General features: G+C 36.0%; 3 protein-coding genes across 9 annotated transcripts; all 3 read left to right on the top strand.

The window, feature by feature from the left end:
• The first annotated feature begins 894 nt into the window (after positions 1–894).
• LOC117794476 (skin secretory protein xP2) lies at positions 895–2,794 on the top strand. The gene is made up of 3 exons (XM_034635088.1): positions 895–1,196; positions 1,334–1,909; positions 2,427–2,794. The coding sequence occupies exons 1-3, from the start codon at positions 1,142–1,144 to the stop codon at positions 2,687–2,689; spliced, it is 894 nt and encodes a 297-aa protein (XP_034490979.1). The 5' UTR covers positions 895–1,141; the 3' UTR covers positions 2,690–2,794.
• Positions 2,795–7,713: 4,919 nt separating this feature from the next.
• On the top strand, positions 7,714–11,573 carry LOC117794477 (integumentary mucin A.1). Its single transcript, XM_034635089.1, has 3 exons — positions 7,714–7,964; positions 10,587–11,102; positions 11,186–11,573. Exons 1-3 carry the CDS (start codon positions 7,901–7,903, stop codon positions 11,398–11,400), a joined length of 795 nt encoding a protein of 264 aa, XP_034490980.1. The 5' UTR covers positions 7,714–7,900; the 3' UTR covers positions 11,401–11,573.
• Positions 11,574–14,180: 2,607 nt separating this feature from the next.
• On the top strand, positions 14,181–16,741 carry LOC117794474 (osteocalcin 2). Of its 7 annotated transcripts, none has more exons than XM_034635085.1 (5): positions 14,181–14,397; positions 15,324–15,648; positions 15,820–15,971; positions 16,014–16,349; positions 16,406–16,741. In XM_034635085.1, the coding sequence occupies exons 1-5, from the start codon at positions 14,340–14,342 to the stop codon at positions 16,603–16,605; spliced, it is 1,071 nt and encodes a 356-aa protein (XP_034490976.1). In that variant the 5' UTR covers positions 14,181–14,339; the 3' UTR covers positions 16,606–16,741. The 7 variants fall into 7 exon arrangements, with proteins under 7 accessions (XP_034490976.1, XP_034490978.1, XP_034490975.1 ...); XM_034635087.1 differs by having other exon boundaries at positions 16,020–16,349; XM_034635084.1 differs by having other exon boundaries at positions 15,820–15,970; positions 16,007–16,349.
• The last annotated feature ends 1,552 nt before the right edge of the window (positions 16,742–18,293 follow it).

An 18,293-nucleotide genomic window follows, 5' to 3' on the forward strand; every position in this document is an offset into this window, starting at 1 on the left:
AGTAAAGTGCACATAATGCTACTAAGTTCTAATTAGTTTGTAAGTCAAATGAAAATGGCAAATAAAGAACGCGTTAAGCAAGAGCTGTATGACAGTATAGCAGTATAACAGTGTTAAATTATTTATTGTAAATGGCGAAATAACTGTTGCGATTGATAGCAACAGCACTGTGCAACAGTACAACTGTCATACTGTATGACAGTACACAGTATGACAGCATTGTTTCTACTGTCGGTACAATTGCATTTATAATGGTACATTTTTTTTGGTACATTAAAGAGAACATCGTATATGTATTTTCAATTTAAATAAAATTTAATTTTCAAAGCATCAAGATTTAAATTCTATAATAGCCTAGGAGTCAAATCGAAATCAATTGGACAATCTATGCAATGGAATTTGGTTAGGTTTCACAAAGATATGACAGTTCCAAGTATTAAAAAAAATTGGAGTAAGTTTAAAACATTAAAACTTTTAGAGAAATATCTGTCGGTTTAACTATAAAAAACTATGAAAAATCTCACCCAATTGGTTTAGTCTTTTATTCAATTTATACTTAACACTTTGAACATTAATTATTTACATACTTGAAGAATATTTAACTTTTCTTTTTTAAGTATTGTACGAAATAAGGTTTATTTCAGATGGCAACCGCGAATACAAGTAGCAGCAGTGTATAACAGTGAATCACAGTTGAGTATTGCTCGATATTGTAGTTTTATGTTTTTTGTTTTTTTTGGGCTGCTTTTGTTGTTGTTTCCCCAATCAGCGATAATTTTCCCATTACTCATGTTAGATGCAAGCAGCTACCACATTCCTCCCCACACCTCCCACGCATCCGTTTAATTTGAAACTCTTTGCTGATGCTATCGAACCGTCGGCTTGTCATCCAGCTTGAGGCGACATGTTTCAGCAGTACCGCAAATTATTTTACGTCGAGATAGCCTCACAAATTTTTGATAGAGAGTCAAACGCCAAAACCAAAGAGGCACAGCAGCCCAATCGACGTGTCGATATTGTTGCTGGCAGTTCAATTTAAATGTTCGGCAACAGAAGCCACAGAGCAACTAACCCAAGAGAATCCTTCACCGTTGCGTGACCCTTTCGAAAGTTAATTTACAGCATTCCCAGAAAAAAAAGAATGAGGATAACGTATTGCATGTTGTTGTTGTCACTTTTAAGCAGCGCCAGTTCAGGTAGGTGGATATGTCATAAATCAAAGGAGTCAAGCGGGAGCTGTGATAATTGAATGACCCGAATTGTTGCAACTGATAAGAGTAGCTGATAAGCGGGATCATTATAGTAATTAATCGAATTGTTGTTGTGCTTGCAGCGCTGCGTTGCTACACATGCGAGGATTGCGACGAGCAGTCCCAGCTAAAGGAACTGGAGGTGTGCAGTGTGCCATCCACGACGCAACAGCCGGTTGCAACTGGAGTGCCAGCATCGCCTGCCACAAATCCTGCAAGTACCGCTGTCAATTCACCAGCTCCAGCGGCAGTCAGTGCTCCTGCTCCTGCTCCAGCTCCAGCCGCAGCTCCTGGTCCTGCTCCAGCTCCAGCCGCAGCTCCTGGTCCTGCTCCAGCTCCAGCCGCTGCTCCAGCTCCAGCTGCAGTCGCTGGCAACGGTGAGGATGAGGAGGATTATGACAGCGATGAAGATGAGTCAGCGGGCAATAATGTGATTACAGGAGCGGCAGCTGGCGCAGCAGCTGGAACAGGAACGGCTGCGGCAGCCGGTGCCGCTCCAGCACAAGCTCCAGCACCAGCTCCAGCTGCCGCCGCTGCCAGTGACAGCGAAGCCGACGAAGAAGATGAAGATGAGGACTATGATGATCGGCGAAGACGCAGGAACAGTCGACAAGCTGTGGCCACATCCAGAGCTGTTTGCTATATAGCGAGTCTTAAGTGTGAGTAACTTGAAAATAATTTACCCTTTGCTTTTTCCTGAGGCATATCTTCAGCATTCCTATTATACTCACACATTTCGAAATACGGAAAAATAATGCAGAATATCTTAATTAAAAAACATTTCTTTCTTTTCTTTTTTCTTAATCTAAAAACTTTTTAATCGTTCTTTCAAGTATTTCGTAACTGAGCAGAGCTTCAACTTTAATGTTGCTTATAAAAATTTGTTACTTTTAAATCTAATTAAAAAACTTTGCATTATCAAAATTTAATATTTAATCAATATGGAGTAAATTTAATATGTATATCAGAAATACAACCTAGAATTTTTTCTTTTTCTAAAAAGAAAACATTATAAAGTTAGAACTTAAAATAAAAAAGAAATTGTATATAGTGGTGTTCCAGAAATGTAAATCCACCGAAAATCAAACCAAAAAGTTATAGGTTTGTGGTTAATTTTCGGTTAGTTTACATTAAGATATTTAAACGGATTTTAATTGATTTGCTTTTGCTCTTTAGTAAACGGCACGGAAATAACGAATCGTGGTTGTACCATCGTGATGGATAACAATCAGACTGATGCCTGCAAGTCGCTATTCGATGGCTGGGATGTGGTCGGATGTCAGCTGTGCGAAGCGAGTGGGTGCAATGCGCCCATTCATGCCACAGTTATTGGCCATTTCACTAGTGGCAGCTGCAGGATGCTCCGGACGACCTGGAACTGGACTAATTTAGGTGTGACCATACTAGCTATAGCTGGATATGTTGTTGCTTTTGCCTGAATAAGTTCATTTGATTCGGGTCTGATAACGAATATAATGTGTATATATATACTATAATGACAAAAATATACAAGTACGTTGAATTGTACGATTTATGAACCTTTACGTTGTCTATTTTGGGCCTATTTACGCTTTATAGCCATAGCATACCCATGAGCACACCTGAGCTATTTTCGCCTAATTATTCAATTGGTTGGCTAACGATAAACAGGGCTGGGAAAACTGATTACATTTTTTACCCAACACCTCTTAACTTATAAATAAATTGGTTTTAAAGTATGGAGACTACAGTAAGTTACTTTAAAAAATGCTTTAATTCTGCTTCAGAGACTTTTTGGATCAATTGTAGCTTTAGTTAAATTGCTTAAAAAATCAATGTTACAGTAAATTATTACTGGTACTAGTTTGGCTTCCAGCTATTTATTTATTTATTTCCTTACCAATAATAGGTAACTTGAAATATTTTAACCATAACAATTTTAATTGGTAGTTTTCTTAATTTTTAATTGGGATTGAGTGGTACGAATCTCATTTGAGCTAATTTGATCAAATTTAACAGTAATTCACCGTAGACTGAATTACTCAACTGAAGTTATCAAATAATAAGATTCAACAAAGTGAAAAAATGTAATCGAAATAAATTTTAATCAGTATTTCCAGCCCTGACGATAAGAGCATAGTCCGAGTCTAAAGTGTCTAATCATTGGGCTACCGTTCACAATTAAAACTGACGTCGATGGTAAAAATGAATCAAATCAATTACAACTGCTTCTGCTAAAGCTGATAACTAACCCATCCACAAAAAAAAGTAGAGTGTGCTTGACTATAAGATACCCTGCATAAAGTCATACGATATCCTAATTCTCGTACAACACGATTATTGTGCTGCTTCTTACTCCTTTTACTAATTACTATATAGAACATTCGCGGATCGTGTTGAAATTTTCAGAAGAAATCAATATATTTTTAAAAGTGATTCTATAACTAACTCTAACGAATTGGTAACGGAAACAAAACAATTACGTGTATAAACACAATGGAATCCATGATGACGCTTACAATGGGGGCCACCCAATAGCCCAATAAAATCGTGACTTCATTCCTAATTGCTGATAACGAGCGATGATCAATACTGTTATCGATAGACCTCAAGTGGCAATCGCCGCCGGCGCGTTGAACGATTTACAATCGAGCTGAGCTCGGGCTAAGTTCCCAATTGGGTGATGAACAAATCCACTGTGCTACCTGCGGAAATGTTTTATCAAGCAAATTGCATGGACAGCCAAACGGTTTCATTTGTTAGTCAGCTTTAAAGGTAACTTGCTCTCAGAACAGGCAATGTGATTCCCTCTAACTTCCCCTCTTTCTGACTCCCACAAACCAAATGCAATTGCCAAATTTGTAAAGCTGCTTCAAAAGTTGTTTCTTTAAACACAGATATATATATATAATATATAACCGATCACAAAGACTGGGGCTGGTCCCGGTTTTGGGCGCGTTTAAACTTCCCCGTTTTATTTTGGTTATGTCTATAGCTTCCGGGCCAGCTGGTCTTACGAATATCTCAAAAGGCTATTAAATTCTGAACTCAACTAAGTAGCTGATGATGAAAGCGCGACATCAGAGAGAGAGAGGCACAGCTATAGAGAGAGAAAGGAGAAGTCAACGCAGCGACTGAGAGATACTAATTTAACAATTTACGTGATGTCGCCAACAACTGGTTGAACAAATTTCATATTTTATATTTTATGTGATTTTGCTTTTATTTATTTATATGTATCTTTTTTTTTTAGAATTTATCTGCAGTGTCTGTGTTTTCGTCTGGTTTTTGAATTATTGATGCGTCAGTTAGCAGTGCGGCACTAAACACAGCTATTAGCCATTTGGCACGAACCGCTAAAATGAATGATACCCATACCAGTTAGTGCATAGTACATAACATACGCACGATCGCGGTGCTTTTGCCAGAAATGTATCAGGGCCAAAACCTTATAGAGCAAAAATATTTAAACGTAAGTTTGTTTTATTATTTATAAGCAGAATAACTTTATGATTACATTTTTTCTCTTTGAATTTTTCAAATTGCACATTATTGTGCAGCATACCATTTTGTAAACAATTCCTATTCAAATAGATATAAATAATATTTCTTAGCTAATTAAATATTTTATTTCTAAATTTTGAGATTCTTTAATTAAATAAAATTTTAGCTTTTACTTCTTCTTTATAAATATGGCTAATAATTTTATGTCCTTTGCACATTGAAAATGGCAGAAGGAGGCGTGGCAGACGCCCCAAAGTATATATATTCTAGATCAGGATCGACAGCCGAGTCGATTTAGCCATGTCCGTCTGTCTGTTCGTCCTTCTGTTTGAACGCGTCGATCTCAGAGACCATAACAGCTAGAGACTTTAAACTTGGTACCCAGGTTCCTGAAAACCTTACGCAGATCAAGTTTGTTTTTATTTTTGGATGGGACTTCTATATCATATAGCTGCCATAGGAACGATAGGTTGAAAATGAAGTTCTAGTATTAAATTTTTTTTTGTTTTTTGAGATATTGTGGCCAAACTGGTAGTATATGTATCTGGGCTGGTATTCTACATCCTGACTAAAATTAATTCATATCGGTCAACTATATCATATAGCTGTCATTGGACGCTCAGTCTAAAATTAAGTTTTAGTATGAAAAAGTTTGGTTTTTTTGAGATATCTTAACCAAACTAATAGAACATGCATTTAAGTTGGTTTTGTACATCCTGACCAAATTTGGTTTAAATCGGTTGCATATATCATATAGCTGCCATAGGAACCATCGGTGGAAAATCAACTCTTAGTACAGTGTACCTGGGCACAGGGTATCCTACTGTCGAGCGTGCTCCCTTTTTTTTAATAACTTTCATATTTCTAATCCGATTGAATTTTTATTTATTTATTTATTTATTTATTTAAATTATATAGCTAGAAAATGAAACACAATTGCCAAAGACAATGTCAATAAAACCGAGGCTAAAACAAACGGCTAGGCAAACAAACAAAAAACCTAGTATATATATTTATATGATTTAAGCCATAGCTTCACCTTAATCTATACATGACATTGGCTTCGCTTATCAATTGCCTTCAAGCTAATTTTGTTGGGTCAATGAGTGCATTTTGTTAACACCGTGAGTCGTCAACCTTTTTGTGCATTCAAATGGAAAGTTTTAACTAAGTATAATATGTATGTATGAAGTGTTGTGTCGGTGGTTCTTAGCGCTTCTCGGCGATTCTCAAGCAGTTCAATACGTCTCAGTCAGCTGCAGAGTCGAATCGCACAATAGGTGTAAATAGGTCGGGTAAATACATAATAAAAAGTTGTTAATTGTTTTTGGCCCGCTTAGCTAAACTGGTAGGGGAATTGACATCGTGTCTGTTTGCATTGCGTGTTTTTTGATATTAAGTAATATTAATCATGCGACATCAACAACATCGAGCATGACAATTATGTAAATGTATATGTTATCAAGGGAGGAGAATTACGTAGACTTGCAAAAGGGGAGCGTCTCATCGAGGTGTGCATGTTGATATTGACAAGAACAACAGTAAGCATTAGCTAATGCCATATCTTAAGTTTTTGAATTAACATAGAATGCATTGAAATAAATATAGTAAATATATGCAAATACTTATATGTATCATATAGTATTTAACTGGTTGCTTAATCAAATCTTCCCGTTGGTAGAATTGGAAGACTTGGGGTACTTGGAAAAAACCCTCAGTATTGAATCATTTGCATACTGGGAAATCTTTAGCAGCTACAATATCTTATTGTTATTCCTTTCCTGATAAGCATGGAATCGAAACGAATAAATGAGTAAAGAGCGAACGATTAAGAGAACGAAAAATTAAAGAAAATGAGAGAGAGAGAAAGAGAGTCTGAGAGTGTAACTTTTACTTTTAGTAAATTTGGATTATAAATTAATTTGTTATCATATAAAATAAAAAGAACACACACACACACATATGTACGCGCCGCTACGCTCCCATAATTGTGTACGCCGCACACTGGGGCAGGCGGCCGATATGCGTGGCAAAAATCATTTTTTTGACGAAAGCGTTTGTAAAAAGTAATAAAAGCATTCGATAGAGAAATCTCCAGAGATTACAAATCAAAGATTTTTGAAATCAGGTAAAATTGTGGGCGTGACAGCCTCTCAAAGTTGACCCTTATTTCAGTGCGCGCACAAATGTGGATTTTTCCTAAAATGCAAACTTTAAAACTGATTTGATGACAAGTTATATGACCGATCTTTATGTTTTGGTTTCATCTGAAAAGTACATTCATTTTAATTAAATGCCGTAGAATTTTGTTTCTTCACTTGTTGACCTTTCATTCCAGCGATGTTTAAAAAAAGCACTAAAATTAGGCTATTTTTGACTTTGATGGAATAGAAAAAATTGGACTGAAGGACTCGATCCCACTACCACAGGAGTCTTCGTTAATCAATTCTCTAACGAAATAACCCCGGTCTTTCATGCGTCCAGCTGCGTCTGGGAGAGTTATAGGACGAAAACTGATGCAACCTCGCAAAAAATGGTGATAAGAGGAAGAGCGCAGTACAATTACATACGTTTTCGTTATGCGAGGCATCATACAAGATTTATCAAAACAAAATTTTTTTTTTTAAATAAACGCGATGCTGAAATTTATATTTCGAACCATGTAAAATATGCACTGAAAATATTTTTCAACTTTGGTCAACAACCCTGAAAAACACCCTAATGCAAGCACTCATTTTAAAGCTTAAGGAGTTTTCTATCAAATGCTTTTAAATTTTGAAAATATCTTCACCGGTTCAAAAGATATGATTTTTGCAACGCAAAATGAGGATCTGCCCCACTGTGCGCCGTTTGCATATTTCTCTCTCCCTCTCCCTCTCTCTCTTTCTGATGGGCACGCTGTCTCTTTCTTGAGCGTCGAAAAAGTTGCTTTTGTCGCAGTCGCTGCGAAGCTCGCTTAATTTAAAACTCTATAAAAAGTCTCAAACAAATCACAAGATTTTCAGTTAAATTTCAGAATTCGCAAACTGCGGTCGCAAAACGTGAAACGTGCATTAAAAAATAAAATATATTAAATAAAGCAATTTTGCATAAGTCTTGAAAAAAGAGATTTATAACAAAAACATAAAAATAAAACCGAAACAAAAGCAAAACCAAAAATCAACAAAATGCACAGTACCAAAAGTCATATAATCTTCGCCAGCACATTTTTGTTGCTAATTGTCACGCCAGGTAAGATTTCAAGTGTCCAAGAATCCCTACAGTGACAGGTTTGAAGTTTGACCAGAATCTAGAACAAATCCAAATGTCGTGATAAAATAAAATGAAACTGTAAAAGGTGCCTCTTGTCAAAGCCGTGTTAAGTCTTCTCGAATAAATACTCTGATAAAATAAAATATGTTGCTTTTTATAAAAAAAAAACTCAATGTGGCAACTGAAAATATTACAAAAACAATATATTGTTCAACAAGAATGCAAAATCATCACAGTTTAATGTTTTGCACGCAAATTAACAACAACATATCTCAGTACTGAAAAAATAGGTAACTTAAGGTTCAGAAAGTACAATATTAATTGTTGTGGCGACAGAAACTGTCATAAATAATGCACAAATTGTTAGCAATTTGCATGTTGTTTTCGTCGATACGGAAATGCTTGGCACAATGCCTAAAGCTATTATACATTACTTATTATAGATATGTAATTAATTTAATTTCCAGACAACTTTAACAATTTCGGTGCATTCTAAAAATTGTTATTCTAGTTTTTTGACATTGAAACTGCGGCGACTGCTAATTGAAAAGCTGCGATTTAAAGTGAAATGCTACAGTACAAGTAGATATATGTATACACACATGTCAGCTGCCTTTTAGCACATTTTTTTCCCAACCAAAAACAACAACCTGCTCAAACGATTAACACCAAATCAAATAAAAAAAAGTAATGGAAAAGGAAAAACCTGAAATTCTCAGCTTATTCGCTTTGAAAATGTAAATTACAAATATACAACTGTGCGTATACGTAATGCCAAGTTGCATTTGTTTTTTGTTCTTAATTTTTTTTTTATTATTTTGAAATAGGCTCATTTCATTTAAAAGCCAATTTTATTATGTAAAGTGTTAGCCAGCCAAATTCTAATTCGCCATTTGAATCTAACAGACCTTTTCTGACCTTTGAAAGCTAATTAACTTTTTACGTTTTTATTTTTTCTGAGCAAACATGTGGCAAATATTTAGATATCACAAAGATCAATACAAACAGTCGGCAATTATAGATATGAAAGTCACATAGAATACAACGATTTACAATTAAATTTATGAATCTCCAAAAAGTTGCCACATTTACTAAACAATTCTGATTATTAACCTGCATTTAATTTGCAACTATTTAATTTTTAATAACGTTAGTCGTTGGTTTTTCACAGGGTTTTGCGTGCTTTTAAGGTCTGTTTCGGGTACAGATTGTAGTTCGCAGTTAAAAAGTTACAGAGAGTAAACAAAACAGGTTTATCCGACTGAAATGCAAATGCAATAAATTGTATTTTTATTTTTATTTGTTGAAGCAGTCATACAAATGATTAAATTAAAATTATTTATTGCAAAAAGGCAAGTTGCTAAAATTGAACAGAATTCCAAAATGTGTGTGTGTGTGTGTGAGTTGGGCTTATCACGTGCCATTAAAGCTTCATTCCAAAATTCCTTCAGCTCCGGCGTATTTGCTGGACGTGTGCCCATCAATCAATGTGATTTATTAATAACTTTTAAGAATCAACATTCGATAAACATGTGCATATATTCGTAGTATAACAAAAGAGCAATGTCATGCATTCAGGAAGCGTTTTGTACAAAAAATGTTGTCAATTTGAATTGGGCCTACACGGCGTATGAGCAATTGCTTTTATCGGCGGCAAGCAGACAAACTGACAGACATTTGGATAAGCAGAGGCTTAGCTACCGTCAATGACTCATCGAGACAGCGAGCAACCAAGTGCCTAACTTTATTGACTGACTGACCGACTGACTGACTGACTGACTGACTGACTGACTACTGACTGACTTACTGTCTGCTCTGATAACGCACTTAATGCAATTACTGGAAATGTAGCAATGGGTTTGTTTTCTGTTGTTATTTCACTCGTTGCAAATATTTGATTTGTACAACATGCAAATGATAGTGCTGATAATTTAAAGGGGACAGACAGCGGGGTTGCATTGCGAAAGATCGGTGCGATCGGTTATGTATGTATATAGTATGAGATAAGGAGAAGACACGATAATAGCTCTAGTTTAAACATTGACTTAAAATTATAAACTAATAATAAAGAATGAGCAAATGATATGACAAATACGCGAACAAAGTATATGAGCCCGTTCTTTTGATTTATGGCCCACACATGGTCGACATCGATCGCTTTGTCATCGTTAATCGTATATCGCTAAATTGTTATTTTGTTTACCAAAGCTGTAAATTGTTTGAACTCACTGCAAATGCCGCACAAACGATACAGCTCAATTAAACTTTCCAATAGACAATCACAGAGTGTAGAATCGTTAAGCAATTTGTTATTTCATAATCAGGAAGTGATTTTTTTGCAAAATTGAAGGGATAATAATATACATGACAAAACATTTTTATGAGTAAAATATCATTATATTTCCCTGAAGCGAGGCGGGATTTAGATTCCTCTGGCTAGGAGAGAGGCAGCATGTTCTGTTTATAAAATTTTTCTTTTAAAGGGCTATTTAGAAAAAATGTATTATTTTGCTCAGTTCCTTTTCCAAAATTTTGAGTGTTGCAGTCATGGTAATAATAGAATTCATTTATTTATTCCCATCTCTTTTGTTATACTTATAGCATGCTTTGCGGATCTGATGTGCTATGTATGTGAGGATTGCAACCAGGTGGACAGTAAAACACCGCTGTTGGCCTGCAATGAGGGCTTTTTCAATCAGGGTGGCAGCACTGAAGCCTCCACAGTAACCACAACCACAGCATCGACCACCTTGACCACAGAAGATACAACAGTCAGCAGCGAGATGACAACCACAAGTATTCCAGAATCAAGCGTTGCCAGTGAGACGACAAGTCCAGCCGTAGAGGACACAACAACTCCTGGACCGAGTACAACTGAGATTCCAGAGAGTACCGTTAGCACTGAGCCAGCAATGCCAACGCCAGCCACAGTGGGACCTCCAGAGACGACAACCGGTGTGCCAACGCCACCAAATGAAGATATGATTCGTGAAGTGACGCGACTGTCGCCCATTGTCAACTCTCAGCCAGAGATTGCAGCTGAGTTGCCCATACGTCAGCGTCGGTCAGTGATCGATACAGATGTCAGCTATCATTGCTACAGTGTGAAGAAGACATGTAAGTGCCACCAGTCACCAGTCACCTGTCACGTGCCACGTGCCACATACCTAGAAATTAACACAATCTCTTCTCTCACACAGTCAACAACACAGTTCAGACGGAACGTGGCTGCTCACGAGTTCCAGCATCTCAGTCCGTATGCAAGGATCTTGAATTGCAGAACAATGACGTCCAGCTGTCCAACTGTGATCCCTGCTCCATGAATGCCTGCAACAGTGCCTCATCAGTGGTGCAATCCACGCTGCTGGGAACGTTCCTCGTTGTTCTTGTTGCCGCTCTGTTGCAGCGCTACTGAGGACTCAACCTCAAGTGTCCCATCCACCGCCCACTCCAACCCGGTGTTATTTAGTACATATCGCTAATTTTTTATTAAGACCACACACACACACATACGCAGACACTACACATACAAAACACACGTCCATAGAAACACTCCTGCTCTTCTCATCATTTTAAGTATTGCGAAAATTTATGTAATTTGTAAGCGACACACACACACACACACGAATATCGAAATATACATATATACCTATATATATATTATAACATAAATAATAATGTAAAGAGTAAAGCTAAACAAATGAGAAGCATTAGGCAACTTACTTGATATAAAATAAAAATATTTATACATCATATACTATTGAAGATTTTATAAACTTTTTATCATTTGGTGAAAACTGAAAATATTCCTCATTTGAATATTAAATTTAAGTATTATAGCTCTTATTATTGGAGTACGTAAATTGGGGATTTATATTGGAACAAGTATCAGTTTCGATCTGGTATTAATCCTTGATGTATATGGAATGCAAACTACGTACCAAATCCTATAATCTCAAAAATAGTGACAGATATATAGATTGGAGTTATTCCAGCTTTATAAGGATGATTGGGACAATTCATAATAAGATAGGATTAAGAAGCAAAATACAATAAGCTGTTTATCTCTTACAATTCCTGAGATTAGTAAAGAAATTTAAATATTTCTAACTACGTTGGCTACTTAATAAGCTACATACAGAATTTCAGTGCTTTAGCACTTTTAATCACTTGGATTCGTATTGATCTTATTTGAAATCACCTAAATAAATTTAAAGATGATAATTGTAGTTGCAATTGTAAAAAACGATTTATTAATCTAAGTAATTTACACTTCATTAAGAACAGATTGTACGCTTGATTACATTTATAAACATTCGTTGAACGTGTAGATGTTGTCAAAAGCAACAGATAAAATTTGTAAATGACCTTCCCGAAGAAAATTTTCGTTGTAATACCTATGCAACAGTTATGGGCTTGGTTTTGGGTCAAATTCACTTGCATAGCTCTATGTCAATGTCAAGTCTGTACACAGAGACACATTACGCATACATATATATACGCGTACATGTGCCGCATTGGACAAACAAATCTGATGATGGTACCGTTGAGAAAGGCATACTTTTAGGCCAACTATGCTAAGTAAATTTGCCGAGGGCAAACACAGAACTCGTGTGTCTCCGGTAAAAAAAAAAGCAACGAGAGCAGCCAAAACGGCGATTAGATAAGAATTCATTAATAACAAAACTGGCGCTTCTTGTTTATTTATTGAGCACAGTGCGTTCGAAAAGCGTGCGTACCCCTCGACCACTGACCATAAATAAATGACTAATGGTCAACTTTACAATTGATTTACTGTATAGTTTGATGATAGCTGAAGTTCCCTTTCCGATAACTTCAAAATAACAGTAGTTATGTATGTTTGACAAATAATTAAATTATGGGCCATAATATGTTATACTACAATCGTACATAAAAATATTATTAAAAATCACTCCTGAAGACAATTACAAATTATCTTAGCTGATAAGCAACCGGCTTGTAATAAGATTTTATAGCGTCTTGAGAAATATGTATCTGTCACATGTATACGTATTATTCATAAAATGGGATAACATTTCTCAAGAATTAAATAAAAAAAATTCAGTACATAAATAATTTCAAAGTAGGCATACCCATAATGACAAATGGAGCTTTCGTCACATTAACAGAAGTGGACGCTAATCAATGATAAGCAGCTCATTGAAAATTTAAGAAGGGAAAGTATTAATTTATTTATAGGTTCTCATTGGAGAGATACCGACCTCATTAGTAATTAGAGGATTTTCATTATACCCTATAGGCACAGTAGAAAGGGTAAATTAAATGGAAAGCTTATGATGTATTTGAGTACCAGTATTGATTAACTTACTTTTCAGATCCACTCTCAATTCAATTAAAGAAACTGAGAATACAGATATAGTGATCCGTCCGCATGTAATTCAAGTAATAGAACAGGCAATCTCCAGATTTCACGCGAATTTTGTGATACCGTTTTTAAAACAACATTTACCAACCCTATTTATATAGGCCTACATATAGATATAATCTTGGAAGACTCATTTGTTATCCAACTGTCCACATCATGAATCATAAATAATAAAATTCTTTTAAAATATGTATTCTAACATGCACTGAAGAAGTTATACCTAGTATATAATATTATCTTTTGTTTGTCGATTGTGGCCAAGTCGATAACTAAATAGATAGAAAAAAAACACGTTAGGCATGTAGTTAGTATCTAACGACGACCATAACATTAGACTTAGACGCCTTAGAAATCGATTTAGCTGATAACTTTTGTTACACATGCCTTCAGCTCCAAAAAGCAAAGAGTCCAAGGAATGCGCTTCTAAGATATTTCTCAATAAGTACTCAATAAGTTCAACAAAATTAGCGATTAAAATGCGTTGTTACTGCTCACAGTTCTGAGAATCGTTGATGCTTATCGGAAAGTTATATTGATCTATTATTGGCAATTAATACATCCCGAGGAAGTGCCAACAATAAAAAATCACAGACGACGGGAAATCGCCGTATCCTTATCAGCAGTAAAAAAAGCGTATCATGAAATTTATAAGCGATCTTATCGAAAGCGACCATATACCATCCATGCGACCCAAGCGAGCAGCCAACAGGGCGCTTTGTATGGCGTCTTATCTGTGATGTTGGCCCGACCCGGCCTAGTGCCAAATGATAAAAAAAAGCCATGTTAACAATATATTTTATTGGTAGTTTGCATTTGAGACTCGAGTCGTGCTGTTGTCTGCAGCTCTTCTTTCTCTGGACTGTGAACACGTTTGTTCATATCGAATCCTTTGATCCTTAACGCGGTTCCTTAAATTATAGAAGCACTCACACACACACACATACGAAATGCGTGTGATTAGTCTGTTGTTGTTGTCGTTGTGCGTTTGTGCCGCAATTTGGCCAGGTGAGCAGCTAACGATTTACTAGCGTTTTAAAACGCGCACAAAACGCACTCGTCTATATCATCAATTTAAATAATGAATATTGGTTAACAAGTGCAAATGATGAAATATTATAGAAAAAATTTAACAAAAAAAGAAGTCATAAGTGTACAATGTTTTAAAAGTATAATCAATCACATAAGAATTTGCCATATGGGCAAAAATAAAAACAAAATAAAAACTATTAAAGACAAAAATGTAAGAGCCACATATCAATCGATTTCATTTCTTTATTGTCTTTTGTTTTATGTGCTCCGTGAGTTGTTCCAGTTTGAAAAAGCAGCGCCATTCCAGGGCATTTCCTTATCAGCATGTTGTACTGATTTCAGCGAAAACAAAAAAGAGAAAAAATAAAATAACCATGGCCATGCCCATTATTGTAATTAGTTCAATGGAGTTAGCATTACGCATACCGCAAAAATTCTTAAACACTTCATGTAAAAATTAAAAGAAAACAATATAAGAAAAGCGAAATTATACAGAAACGATTATTGCACGCAAATAAGGAAATAACAAAATTCCAGAAATATGTACTTGATAATATTTATAACAAAATTATTTATGTTCCTTGCATTCTCAAAATCGAAATGTTATCAGGAACATTAAATTTTTTACTCAAGTCACAATTATTTCAACAAAGTTATTTTAACTTTATTGCTTAAAATTTTACACGTATAGGTAATGTATTACCTATTTAATACATTTACCAGTAGGCAGAAAGCTAATCCCACAAAATTATTGATGGTTTTGTGAGCCTTACACACTTACACTTACAGCAGCTCGATTAAATAATCAGGTTTATCTTTTGTACGATCATTTAATTATGCTTAAGCATGTCTACAGCAAATTTCTCATCCCAAACTTTATGCTTTCTTTGTAATTTTCATAGGAAATGCGGTTCTTGAATGTTATGAATGCATTGGTGAGAAATGCGATGTAGTAGATGTAAAAGTTGTGAGCTGCACATTAGAAGACTACCCTTTAACATCAACTACCGCTGGTTCGACTGAGAGTACTCCAACAGAAACTACGACATCAGATGGCTCACCGACCCCGACCTCAACTCCGGTAGACTCAACAAGCTCATCTTTAGAGCCATTGCCAACGTCTACGAAATCAGATTCCTCAACCACGAATCAAAACACAGATTCTACCACATCTGGAACTGTTACGAATACTCCAGATTCTACTACAGACTCAACAGATTCTACCACATCAGGAACTGTTACGAATACTCCAGATTCTACTACAGACTCAACAGATTCTACCACATCAGGAACTGTTACGAATACCCCAGATTCTACTACAGACTCAACAGATTCTACCACATCAGGATCTGTTACGAATACCCCAGATTCTACTACAGTTTCAACAGATTCTACCACAGAATCGTCAGAGTCTACCCCGACAGAGGGTAGAACAGAATCGTCAGATTCTACTACAGAATTAACCACTTTGTTGACAAGTGAAGAATCTACCGGCTCTTCAGTAGAATCTACCACAACTGAAAATAGTACAGGATCATCTGATACTAGTTTAGCATCGTCTGATTCTAGTTCAACATCGTCAGAATCTTCTACAGAAGCGGAGGTTAGTACTGGATCGTCAGAGTCTACTACAGGAGCGTCAGAGTCTTCCAGCTCATCGGAAGAATCTACGCCAACGGAGTCTAGTACTGAACCGGCAGATTCAAACTCAAAATCGACAGAATCTGGGCCTTCAGATCACATCGCAGAAGACACAAATTTTCAGAGTCGGGCGGCAGTAACTGCCGGTGTCCGATCTGGTCGAGTACGTCGTTCTCTGGCTGCCCAGGCTGCAGATCATCTACTACGCACCTATCGCTCCTATGAACTCTACGGGCGTGACATTCAATATAAAATGGCGGCCTGCTATAGCATTGTAGTCGATGGGGGTAAGTATAGTTACAGACATATTTATTCATAACTTAAGTCTTACATATTTTCATAGTGATTAATCGTGGCTGTGTGAGGATACCTGAAGGTCAATCCGGCTGTGATGCGGTGCGAAATCAGGTTGGTCAACCGGATAAGTCTGATGATATGTGCGACGTTTGCGTATTGGATCGCTGTAACGGTAGCGCCACTCTTAAATTATCGCTGGCATCGCTGCTCCTCTTGCTGGGCTTAGGACTGAAGAACCTCTTTTAGTGCATCCCAATTGTTAATTCTTTTTATATATGCTTAACTTCGCTAAGTGATTTGCATCTGTACTTGTATATTCTATTAAAATAAAAGGAGAGATAATTATCAGGGGTGTTCCAGCAATACAAACCTAAAAAAAGCCCATATATTTTTGGTTAATTTTCGGTGGGCTTACATTTCCGGAACACCTCTATTATATATCAAAATCAAATCAATCTTGACCTTTCTTAACCTTCAAATATTCCGACAGTTACCAAGGCGTCAAATTTATTTTTAAAGACGGCTAGTTCAATACATATAAAAATATTCAACGAGGTTTTTAATAACCCCACTGAATATGAATTTTATATGAAGAAATATCAATAAACGATTATAAAACAGAGCTTGATTGACGCAATACATGCCAATAAATCATAGTATTCAATCTTAAACTGAGCTATCGATATCTTAAGTTCGGAATCTTGACATACATTTTGCGAAATATAAATCGATCTTTAAGTGCATAGCAATTACAGCCTTATATATATACACTAACTAAAATACAGAGCAATTATCATCATCAGCCATGAGATCATTTTAAAGAGGTGCGCTTCCAAGGAACCTTATCTTATCATAAGTCATTAATGCGAACTCGTGGGGATCATAAATCAGATATATATATATATATACTATATCACTTCAGCAAGTTGTGTCTTCTGACCCAACCTACCTATATTGCATCTGCCAAATAAATCAAAAGTCGATCAATTTTATGGCAATACATTTTTAATTTCAATCAACTTAACTAATAAAATAGAAAAATTAGGGAGCGGATCTAATGATAACAAACCCAATAGACCCCTGTACTTTTTTTAAGTACGGGGTCTAAAAACGAACAAATTTTAATTTTTAATTGTTTGGACATAATATCGGCTTAGAGCGCTGGCTCTTATGTTTTTATGAGGAGCAATCCAGCTCATATCTGATTAAGAACATATATGTATTCTACGGTCATAGAATCTCTTGTTATCCTCTGACTAGGGTAATTATTATAAATTGTATTTGTAAGTTTCTAACGATCGCAAAGAACCGACTCATCAATAGAGATGGATTTACGGTATGTCAACATATGCCGGTAGCTGCAATGTGGATGTGAATGTGGATGCTACAATGTGCCGAAGTATGTTCATCTAATGCCCCGTGCTCTAATACTAATAAAAATAAATAATATCCTGTTCTCTTTTATGTTGTTTACTTGCATGAGAATAAGAAAATCCATCGGGGTCTAAAAACCAGATAATATGTTGCTTTCCAGCAAAAACTGGAACAGTAAATTATATGGCAAACTAACGAATGAAAAAATGTTTAATTTACATATGTCGCAAGTGGCAGAAAATGCTTTAGCTTTGATTGTGCAAAAATTTAAGGAGGAAGTCAAAGTCAAAGTGTTATTTTAACTTTAATTGTTATTTAGATAATAATAAATAATGTTGATTATTAAAGAGAGGGTATTATGGGTAGGGGTGCTTGTATGCGAAACAGGATGAAGGCTTATAGAAGTCTATGTGATAAAATTTGGTTGCTCTAGCTCTTATGGTTTCTGAGATCTAGGCGCTCATACAGACGGACAGAGGGACATATCAATCTATTCGGTTGTTGATGCTTATCGAAAATATATATGCTTTATAGGGTCGCAGATACCTTCCTTTCCCTGT

This window comes from Drosophila innubila, assembly GCF_004354385.1.
Source record: "Drosophila innubila isolate TH190305 chromosome 2L unlocalized genomic scaffold, UK_Dinn_1.0 4_B_2L, whole genome shotgun sequence".
Taxonomy (NCBI): Eukaryota; Metazoa; Arthropoda; class Insecta; order Diptera; family Drosophilidae; genus Drosophila; species Drosophila innubila.

Coding starts and splice junctions, on each gene's coding strand:
- LOC117794474 (XM_034635081.1), top strand. CDS start 14,340: ATGCGTGTGATTAGTCTGTTGTTGTTGTCGTTGTGCGTTTGTGCCGCA. Junction 14,398..15,323: donor TTGTGCCGCAATTTGGCCAG/GTGAGCAGCTAA, acceptor TAATTTTCATAG/GAAATGCGGTTCTTGAATGT. Junction 15,649..15,819: donor GACTCAACAGATTCTACCAC/ATCAGGAACTGT, acceptor AGATTCTACCAC/AGAATCGTCAGAGTCTACCC.
- LOC117794477 (XM_034635089.1), top strand. CDS start 7,901: ATGCACAGTACCAAAAGTCATATAATCTTCGCCAGCACATTTTTGTTG. Junction 7,965..10,586: donor GTTGCTAATTGTCACGCCAG/GTAAGATTTCAA, acceptor TTATACTTATAG/CATGCTTTGCGGATCTGATG. Junction 11,103..11,185: donor CTACAGTGTGAAGAAGACAT/GTAAGTGCCACC, acceptor TCTCTCACACAG/TCAACAACACAGTTCAGACG.
- LOC117794476 (XM_034635088.1), top strand. CDS start 1,142: ATGAGGATAACGTATTGCATGTTGTTGTTGTCACTTTTAAGCAGCGCC. Junction 1,197..1,333: donor TTTAAGCAGCGCCAGTTCAG/GTAGGTGGATAT, acceptor TTGTGCTTGCAG/CGCTGCGTTGCTACACATGC. Junction 1,910..2,426: donor CTATATAGCGAGTCTTAAGT/GTGAGTAACTTG, acceptor TTTGCTCTTTAG/TAAACGGCACGGAAATAACG.